Genomic DNA, 10,788 nt, shown 5'->3' on the forward strand with positions numbered 1-10,788 from the left:
CTTTAATGTTACTCTGTAGAGCAGCTTATAAACATGCAACGGGCCAGCGCATATTACACTGAAAATCACATCTGAGGCCTGTCGCAATATGAACATTATAGTTGGAAGTTAAAAACAAATTCAAAATGTGTTATTGTCATGTGTACAGCAAAGAAACAGGTTTCTTTGTACAGTGAAAAAAATCCTACTTTATCGTTCACACTGAATGTCAAGAGAATTTACCCCTCATGGTCTGAGCCTATTTTGGCTGTTTCTGAGTACTGCCTTTATATACTATATAAAGAAATGTTAACTATACCCTGTTTGGCCATCTTTTTTTTCAGCACACTTTATTTATATCATCTACCTATTATTTTTTCACTTTAACCTACTATATCAACTCAAAAGGCCAAAAAAAAACACACAATGAAGATAAAATCCGCTTTGAAAATATATATAATTGATTGCATAATAACACAAAGATGCTTGAAGAACCTTTTCAAAGACTTTAAAAGAGAATATTGGTTCCAAATATTAGGTATATAAGATCAAAATTGTAATAAATTAAAACTAGACTCAAATATTTTGACATAAAAGCATATCTTCACATTGCCGTTTTCTCCGGTTTTCCCTCATATTTGCTTTTTTTTTAAATGGAACTATGCATTTTCACACATTTCCCTGTGGTCTACATAAACTGTAATGCTCTGCCTGGGTCTGAATTCTTCATTAATTCAACTCCACAGGTCCATCTTCAACCCTGCACTCTAAAAGTCAAAATCTTACCAAGTGAATTTATCTCATTTCTAGTCCAAATATCTCATCACACTTAAAATAAGACATAATCACCTAAAGAGTCATTTTCAGTGAGATATAAGAACTTATTTTTAGACAACAGATCTGGAAAATCTTATTCCAAGAAATCTTACCAAGATAATTTTCACTTGTTCCATTGGCAGATTTTTTTTTTCTTGAATTAAGCAAAAAAAAAGTCAATGTTTGACCTTGATGATCACAAAAATTAGTAAAAAATATTAATATTAATGACAACTACAAACTTTCTGTAATGTGTTACAGTGAAAAAAGTAAAATTACCACAATAAAAATGTTTACGTCTGCGAAGTATCCTTTAAAAAGATGTGAATAACATGAACAACCTGAAATGTCTTAAGAAAAGTAAGTGTAATTTTAATAATATTATGTCGGAGTTTGTCATTTACACACGTACGTTACAACTTAAAGATCACAGTGGATCTACAAATACACAAAACATTTAATAACAGACAAAATATATTCAAATTACTCTTATTTTTCTTAAGACATTTCAGGTTGTTCATATTTGTTCAGGTTAGAATCATTTGTTGTGAAAGAATAGTTTGGCAAATGTAAGCATATTGATGTAATTTGAAGTTGTTATTATTACAGGTTATTATTTAGTATTTTACCGGTCTGACCCGTATTAGATCATCAACATCCTTGATTGTAAATATCTTTGGTGTAATTTTTGCATTTCATTGGATTGGACCCCATTTGGTGGCCGATTTTGGCCCACAGGCCTTATGTTTGACACCTCTGACCTTAACTCATAAAGACCCAGTGCTACTTTTGTGTCAGTTCTCAAATCAATTTTTCTCACTATTCTTACCTTTTCTTAAGTGGTTTATCATTATTTATCATAATATTATTCTCCGTATTTTGCATTTTTTCAGTAAAAATGAGGTATTTTCCTATATTTAATTTACTGATCATGTACTTTAATTATCATGGTGAGATTACATTTGGGGGTTATTATATCAAACATAGAAAAAACTGAAGAAAAAGTTACTTTTTCCACTAAAATCTCTCATTAACTTAACATGAACCCAGTGTGTCCATCCACTGTCGTTGATCGTAACTATGAAGCTTCTAAACATCCAAATGATGATGACCATGATCTGATGACCATGAAAGGATGAATAACTGTATTTTACACCAATTATTTACATGTATTGATAGGATTAATGGATCAACAGGTATTAAACAGTTTAAATCAGTAGATGCTTTTGGTCACTGCCGTATATTTGGGTCTTTATGGGTTAAAATTCCACTTATTTTTTCAGAATTTTAGTTTTTCAAGTTATTTATATCTTTTTGTTTGGAAAGTTTGTAAATGGAAATATTTTCATAATTTAATGTTTTGTATTGCAATAAAACAAAGAGAAAAACTTGGGAGTGTCATTATTTACAGGTTATTATGCTGTTATTCTAATGCACAGGTGTCAAACATGCAGCCCGGGGGCCAAAACCGGCCTGCCATAGGCTCCAATCTGGCCCATGGGATGAATTTGTGAAATGCAAAAATTACAATAACGATATTAACAATCGAGGACGTTAAAAATCACTTCAGGTCAATTCAATCTAAAGTGGATCAGACCACCAAAATACTATTATAATAAACTATAAACATCTGTTTTAATGTAAAAAAAAAAAAAAAAAAGTAAAATCACACAAAAACATTTAGACTAGCCTTTTACAAAAATGTGAATAACCTGAACAAATATGAACAACCTGAAATGTCTGAAGAGAATTAAAAGAAATGTCTATAATGTTATGTCTGTAATTAAATGTTTTGTATATTGTAGATCCACTGTAATCTATAAGTTGTAATGCACATGTGTAAATGATAAACTGAGACATAATACTGTTAAAATGACACTTATTTTTCTAATGACATTTCAGTTTGTTCATGTTATTCACATGTTTTTAAAAGGATAGTTTTTAGACGTGAACATTTTCATCATGGAATTTTACTTCTTTCACTGTAACATATTACGGAAAGCTTGTAGTTGTCATTATTTTACTTTTTTAACTAATTTTAATGATCATCAAGGTCAAACACTGATCACACTCCTTGACAACAAAGCAGAGCCCTATGGATTTCAGCTTCAGTGAGTATTACAAGTCATCCAAATATGGGCACTTAAGTTGAAAATCAGTTTTTTGGACATAAATCAAGCAATAAAATTAGAGCTGCAACCGATTAATCGACTCGGTGCTTGAAGCCAATGCAAAAATCCCCGATTCGATTAATTGACTCAAATTGATTGAAGGGAGATATTCTACTGCAGTTTTCCTGAATTGAAGCTTCTTTGTGCGTCACAGTAAGTGTCTATGTGAAACACAACAGTGGAACCAATGTTTAACAGCAGAGAAATGAAGGAAACAAAGCTTTGAGTCAGGAGAATTGTGGCTGAATGATTTTTTGGATCACTTTGAGTCGATTAATTGGTTGCAGCTCAAAATAAAAAAAATAAAATAAGGTGTAATATTGTTAAAATTACAGTTTTTTTTTTTAAAGAATTTTCATGTTGTTCATATTATGTTCAAGTACAGTTCATATGTAAACATTTTCATTATCTTTTTCACTCAAAAACAAACAAACAAACAAAAAAAACTTGAGTTGACGTTATTTATCAGTTCTTATTCTATTATTTATATTATTTAACAGGTCCAGCCCATTTTATATCATATTAGTCTGTATGTTGAACTAAATTGAACTAAAATGAATTTGACACCCTTGATGTATTAGATGTTTTTTTTTAATTACTTTTAACTCTTTGTGTCAAACTTGGCTGTCAGTTGGGTATTTTTATGGGATTATGTAATAATAGTGACAAGCCTCCTACTTCATAAATTACAAAAAAAACTTGAGTTGACCTTATTTAACAGTTCTTATTCTATTACACTGGTCAACAACAAATTCATTAAGTTTTTTGAGCTGATTTAGGATAATTTTGGTGTGCTGAATCCAAAAATCACATTAATTTTGCTCAATCAGGTCAACTTTCTGAACTATGCTACATACTGGCTTTTTAACATTTTTGCTTACATTTATGGGCATTTTCACATCATATGATACAAAATTCTTTCATATTTCTTGCAATAAACGAGTTCTGAAGATTTTACTTTTGCTAATTTATGATTAATGTTTTTTTTTAATATTACAGGTGAATGAAATGGCTTCGACTAGAAGATCTTGCAAAAATAAGCCTGACGTATTCTGCTACATCTGCGGTGAATACACCATTGTACCTAACAGGAATCAAGTCACAAGTTTCATAAAGTGTGCTTACCAATCTTATTTTGGTATTAATTATTATATTTTGTGAAAAGATCAAATTTTTCAAAATCAAATTAGCAAAAAAAACCTGACCTGATTGAGAAAAACGGATGTCATTTTTGGATTTAGCGGTGCAAAATGCTCCTAATTCAGTTGAAAAAACCTAGACAACTTGCAAAAAACATTTTTTTGTAACCCAGTGTTATTTATATTATTTAACAGGTCCAGCATATTTTCTATCATATTAGTCTGTATGCTGAACTAAACTGAACTAAAATGAATTTGACACCCCTGATGTATTAGATGTGTTTTGTTTTTTTTTTTTTTTTATTACTTTTAACTCTTTGTGTCAAACTTGGCTGCCAGTTGTGTATTTTTATGGGATTATGTAATAATAGTGACAAGCCTCCTACTTCATAAATTACAAAAAAAAACTTGAGTTGACCTTATTTAACAGTTCTTATTCTATTATTTATATTATTTAACAGGTCCAGCCCATTTTATATCATATTAACCCCTCTCATGCATGAATTATGAGAACCTTAATCAAGATTTTTTTTTCCTGAGTGTTTTTATTCCTCTTTAGACATGAAAAAACCCATGTGATTTAATTTTTTTATTTTTTTTTTTTTAATCAACCTGTTTTTCATGGAGTTACAAAACGTCCACTCAGCTACACCATGAATTTTATTCTTGAAGCAAAGAAACATGTATTTAAAACCCAATATCATCAAGTGATATGAAAACAGTGAAATGAAACCATGTTTAATGCAGCTAATCTGATGTTTTCTCACATTTTAACATATTCTAATACTAGTTATTACTCACTTCATGGAGATAATGTGCAAAAAATAAATATTAACAACTGATTTCCACTCAAGAACCAATCAAGAACAGCAAAGTTACAATAATGGTATGAACTGCAGTTTATGAGATGATGCACAAGTGTCCACTGTGTTGGTTGATGTGGAAATAAAACAAAACCCATGAATATACAAGATTAAAGCTCTAGAATAACTGTCCACCGGAGTGACCACTATGCATGAAAGGGTTAGTCTGTATGTTGAACTAAACTGAGCTAAAATGAATTTGACCCCCCTGATGTATTAGATGTGGGTATTTTTTATTACTTTTAACTCTTTGTGTCAAACTTGGCTGTCAGTTGTGTATTTTTATGGGATTATGTAATAATAGTGACAAGCCTCCTACTTCATAAATTACATAATACTCTGGAAGTGTCCTCAAATGTGGTGCAAAGACCCTGGCGCAAGAAACTGGCGCATTACTGTCATGTTGCACAAACTCAACCCAAACACAACAAATCTTTAAGAACCATATATGAGAAAAAAAAAAAAAAAAAAAAAAACACAGGTTGAAAGGCTTTAAACTCACAGTATCGGAGCTCGTCCCCGCCTCCTGCTGCTCAACAGTGTTGAATGTTCCGTTAACGGCGTCGGTGGGACTGAAACCCGCTGAAAACCTGCCGGAAAAGTCCAACAACTCGACTATTTTGCAGCCGAATTGTGTCAAATCACGTCGTAAATGTCGCAGTGGTTTCAGTTTGGATGCAGCTGAAGTGTGCGCGCTCACGTGCGGCCGCGCGACTTAAAACGCGCAGAATCCGGAGGCGGTTCCGCGCGCGTGCGAAGCTTTCAAAGTTAAGCGTTCAAAGTGCGTGAAAAGCGACGTTTACGGAGAAAAAAAGGCAGAAAGTGGACTCTAACACGTGAGGAGAGCGGAAAAAGTGCCGCGTTTTCGTATTTTCACGTACCTCTCGTATGTCCGTGTTGGTCTGACTCGGTCCGCAGGCGTCACCAGATCCCCCCCCCCTCCTCTTCCTCCTCCTCTTCTTCCTCCGACTCCCAGATCCAACTCTCGTGCGTCACTTGTTGACATCCTCCCTGAACCGGTTCCGTCAGCAGCCTCCTCCGCGCGCATCGGGCATCCGGGAGCCGGACCGAAGCATTCCGAGCCGCGCGCCCGTCCACGCCGAGGTTAAAGTTCACGCGGCCCAGGTGAGCGCACGGGGCCGCGTCCCGTTCAGGAGGACACGCCCCCTCTGGTCTGTGGCCTCCTTCAGACCCTGGACAGACCCTGGACAGGAGGGGGAGGGGGCACGCACACACACACACACACACACACACACAATTTATTAAAATTAAATTAAACATGATATTAAATAAAAGTTACAAGAGGGGATGAGGCAGGTCCAGGGTTAAACCCACCCAGAAACACACACACACACACACACACACACATTTTATTTATTTATTTTTTTTTCTGTTATTATTATTTTTTTAGTAGTGATAGTTAAGACAATGTGGACAGAAAAACAACACATAAACAAAGGGAAAATCAAACAAATAAACAAACAAACCAAAAACAACAACAGAGTATTGACCACCAACAACGACAACGTCATATTACAGTGAAAAAGATCATAAATGTAAACATGATATTAAATAAAAGTTACAAAAGTCCAAAAATTTCATATTAATAATTTATTCTATAAAATTTCACCCAACAATTTTATATCATTTGTTTCAGCTGTGATTTTTATTTATTTATTTATTTATTATTTATTGTTGGTTTATTTGTTTGTTTGTTTATTGGTTGGTTGGTTTATTAATTAATGAATGAATTTATTTGTTTATTTATTGGTTGGTTGGTTTATTAATTAATTAATTGATGTATGTGTTTATTTATTTATTTATTTGTTGGTTGGTTGGTTTATTTATTTTTGTTGGTTTATTATTAAGGGAAGGCAAGGAGTAAGTAAATAGTTTTTGTCCTCTTGTGCTGTACTCGTGCTGCTGAATACTTGAATTTCCCTCAGGATCAATAAAGTATCTATCTATCTATCTATCTATCTATCTATCTATCTATCTATCTATCTATCTATCTATCTATCTATCTCTCGATCTAATAAATAAATAAATAAATAAATAAATAAATGTTGACTAAATAAATGTTGGAATGTTGTTTTAGGTTCGGTTTGTTTGTATGTTTGTTAAAACTCTAGCGGCAAAACTATTGGTTGAATTCACACCAGACTGGGTTTGTAGATTGCCAGTGACCCAGAATAGAAGTTATTACATTTTGGGAAAAGTTCAAACTTTTATGAATTTTTTAAGTCATTTTTTTCTCCCATTTACTTATAATATGCAAAATTTCACGTCTATAAAAACATCAATTTTGTTTCAATTTTCTTCAGAATTTTATAAATCTTTTTTTTTTTCTTCTCCTATTTACTTATATCCTCCTGAGACCCAGCAATGCATGTTTATCCTCTGTAGGGGACAAGAGTATTACAACTTTATTTAAAACAACCCCCCCCCCCCCCCCCCCCAAAAAAAAAAAAAAACAAAACAAAATGCTGTCTACTGCAAAGGACTTTCCGTAAAAAAAAAATAAAATAAAATCTGTCTGAAAAAACTGTTGCATCATGCCATTTCCAATCAAGACAATTATTAAATGTAAAAAAAACCCAGAACTTTTCCTCTCCTGGGTTTCAGGAGGATAATGGGCAAAATTTTACATATCTATAAAAACATCAATTTTGTTTCAATTTATTTCAAACCTGGCTCATGTACAGAGGCAGTGGATATGCTGACATCAGCACGTGCACAGACGATGACATCAGCTGGATCGATGCCAAATAAGATACAACATGTGCGAGGGGCGGGGCTTGTTGTGTCTGGAGCCACTTGTTTATTTATCTAACTCCAGAAAACATCATCGATCATATTATTCTTTCTTTAACTTTATTTCTGACCACCATATTGCCAATCAAATTTCATCAATCAATTTTTTTTATTTTTTTATTAGTGATAGTTAACAAGACAATGTGGACAGAAAACAACAACACATAAACAAAGGGAAACTCAAACAAATAAACAAACAAACCAGAAACAACAACAATGACAGAGTAGTGACAAACAACAACAACAACAACCGTCATATTACAAAGAAAAATCATAAATGTAAATAGCAACTAAACCATATAGCTTGGTTAGGGGTGATAGGGAAAAAGGGGAAGAGGGGGTGTAAATGAAAGTGAGAAAGAGAGAGGGGGAGTGAGGGGAAAATAATAATTGTTGTAATAATACAAAATATTTAATAATACCTAGCCTAATTTGCTAGAATTATTGTGGCAGCGGTAGCGGCGGAGGCAGTCACAATACTACTAGTTAAATAATGTAATATTTGTAACAATGTATTTGTATCAGTTACTATCTGTTTTGAGTTTATATGAATCAATTTAAATTAATATGGCTCATCAGTCAAATGTTATTTCTATAGTGCCACATCATAACAAAAGTTATGTCATGACACTTTACATTTAGAGAAAAACGTCCTTTAACAGGCAGAACCTGGAGTAGACCCCAAATGTAGGAGGATGGACCACCGACATGATCAGTTAAAGGGTTAAAGAGAGAGAGAGAGAGAGAGAGAGAGAGAGAGAGAGAGATGGGGGGACACATGGAATGGATGCACAGTAAACTGAACTATAGTCACAGAAAAAATTATTAGCTCACCCTTGTTTTCTTCAATTTCTTATTCATTTTAATGCCTGGTTCAACTAAAGGTCCATTTGTTTGGACAAATATGATAACAACAATAGCTCATAGTAGTTTAACCCTTTCATGCATGAATTATGAGAACCTTAGTCAATATTTTTTTCTTGAGTGTTTTTTTTCCTCTTTAGGCATTAAAAAAACAATGCATTTGAATTTTCTTCATGACCCTATTTTTTGTGGAGTCACAAAAATGTCCTCTCAGCTGGACACCATGGGTAGGATTTTTGAAGCAAAGAAACATGTATTTAAAACTCATAATCAGAAAGTGATAAACTGTGTGAAAACAACTGAAATAAAAACATTTTTAATGCAGCTAATCTGATGTTTTGTCACATTTTATCGTACTCTAATACTAGTTTTTCTCATTTCATGGAGATAATATCCTCCTGAGACCCTGGAAATGGGCAGTTTTAGCTTTTTTTACACTAAAAAATTGTCTTGATTGGAAACTGCATAATGCAACAGTTTTTTCAAATACATTTTTAAATCATTTTTTTATTTATTGATTTTTTTAATGTAATGTCCTTTGCAATGGACAGCATTTAAGTTAAACTGTCAAACTTTTGTCCCCCATAGAGGACAAAATGTATTGCTGGGTTTTAGAGGATATGCACAAAAAACAAACAAACAAACAAACAACAAACAAAAAACAACTTTTTGTTCCAGAAAACTGTTAAACAGTCAAATAACAATTCGCAATTGATTTACACTAAACATGTTAGTGCAGATCAGGTTTATCAAGAACAGCAAAGTTACAATAATTTTATGAATTGCAGTGTTTAGGATGGTGCATAGGTGTCCACTGTGTTGGCTGATCTGGAACTAAAACAACAAAACCCCTGAATATACAAGAGAACAGCTGGAGCAGAACTGTCCACTAGAGTGACCACTGTGCATGAAAGGGTTAATTTCAGAGCTGATATCGATCCATTTTCCATGTTTTTCTTGATCACTTCAGTTCTTACATCAATGTCTATGCCATTGTACTGACAAAAACAGTGCTTTTAGACATTCCATGTTTTCTTTTCTGTCTGTTTTAGTCACATGACACACACAGGAGTTAGGACTGGATTGCATAACTATTGTTTTTGATGACTTTTGATGGTCTAATAATTTTTTCTGTGACTGTATATCTGTTTAACATAACATGCTGTGCACTTTTAAAACCACTCGATCAAATAAAGTGTAAGATTCTGTTGAAAGTCACTGCCCTATAATTTAGATTTGATTGTCTTTGCGTAAAATGTATCATACATATTTAGATGCTTCTATGAAACTGGGTTATTTTGGTACCTGGTACTTTTCTAGCTTTTTTAGACCTAATAATAAAAGAAATTTAGACATTTTCCCCCCAGGATGTACTTAAGGATAAATGGAAAAAAAAAATCCTCTTGCTCAGAGCCATCCCATAATTAATGAATTTTTAATAAAATATTGGGGCTAAAATAGGACCAAACAGGACAGTTAAAGCTATACCTACCGATGTGGCATTTCTCACAGCACTTAGCAGAAGTTTTGACATGAACAACCCGCCTCCCTCCAAAGCCCCGCCCACTTCCCTCGCCTGAGCTCTGAGGCTCCTCCTCCTCTAATCTGATGCGCGATGAAAACGGAGGCGGAAGCAGAGGTGGAGGTCCGGTCCGTTTTGACGTGTCCGCGGACCCCTCCCTCAGTAATCAGATGCATCATCCACCTGCTGCGGGCCCACGGCTCCTGTTCCATCAGTAGACCTGGTCCATCAGTAGACCTGTTCCATCAGTAGACCTGGTCCATCAGTAGACCTGTTCCATCAGTAGACCTGTTCCATCAGTAGACCTGGTCTGTGCAGTAGACCTGTTCCATCAGTAGACCTGGTCTGTGCAGTAGACCTGTTCCATCAGTAGACCTGGTCTGTGCAGTACTGGGTCAGTCTCTTCACTGCAGTGCCCAGGGATGGGCGCGCGCACTGTGAACGCGCGGCCTCCGCGAATTTTCCGTGGACATTTGAAGTTTCATAGTCCATACAATTATCATCCTACATCATCTTACATGTGTGACACCATGTAAATGTACCTGTATGAGTCCCACCGTCAGAAAAGCTGAGCTTTATACAGACCTGTTCAGTCCAGTACAGCTGACTTCCGGACTTTT

At 34.3% G+C, this 10,788-nt stretch overlaps 1 protein-coding gene across 2 annotated transcripts in view; it reads right to left on the reverse strand.

The window, feature by feature from the left end:
• LOC115411207 (uncharacterized) overlaps positions 1 to 6,064 on the reverse strand; it is a 40,332-nt gene extending 34,268 nt beyond the window's left edge. For both annotated transcript variants that reach the window (XM_030123200.1, XM_030123199.1), the window contains exon 1: positions 5,850 to 6,064. In XM_030123200.1, the coding sequence (XP_029979060.1) occupies positions 5,850 to 6,016 (167 nt within the window). In that variant the 5' untranslated portion in view covers positions 6,017 to 6,064. The remainder of the gene's footprint in view (positions 1 to 5,849) is intronic.
• Positions 6,065 to 10,788: the final 4,724 nt, after the last annotated feature.

The sequence above is a fragment of the Sphaeramia orbicularis genome, chromosome 20, assembly GCF_902148855.1.
Source record: "Sphaeramia orbicularis chromosome 20, fSphaOr1.1, whole genome shotgun sequence".
In the NCBI taxonomy this organism is placed as follows: domain Eukaryota; kingdom Metazoa; phylum Chordata; class Actinopteri; order Kurtiformes; family Apogonidae; genus Sphaeramia; species Sphaeramia orbicularis.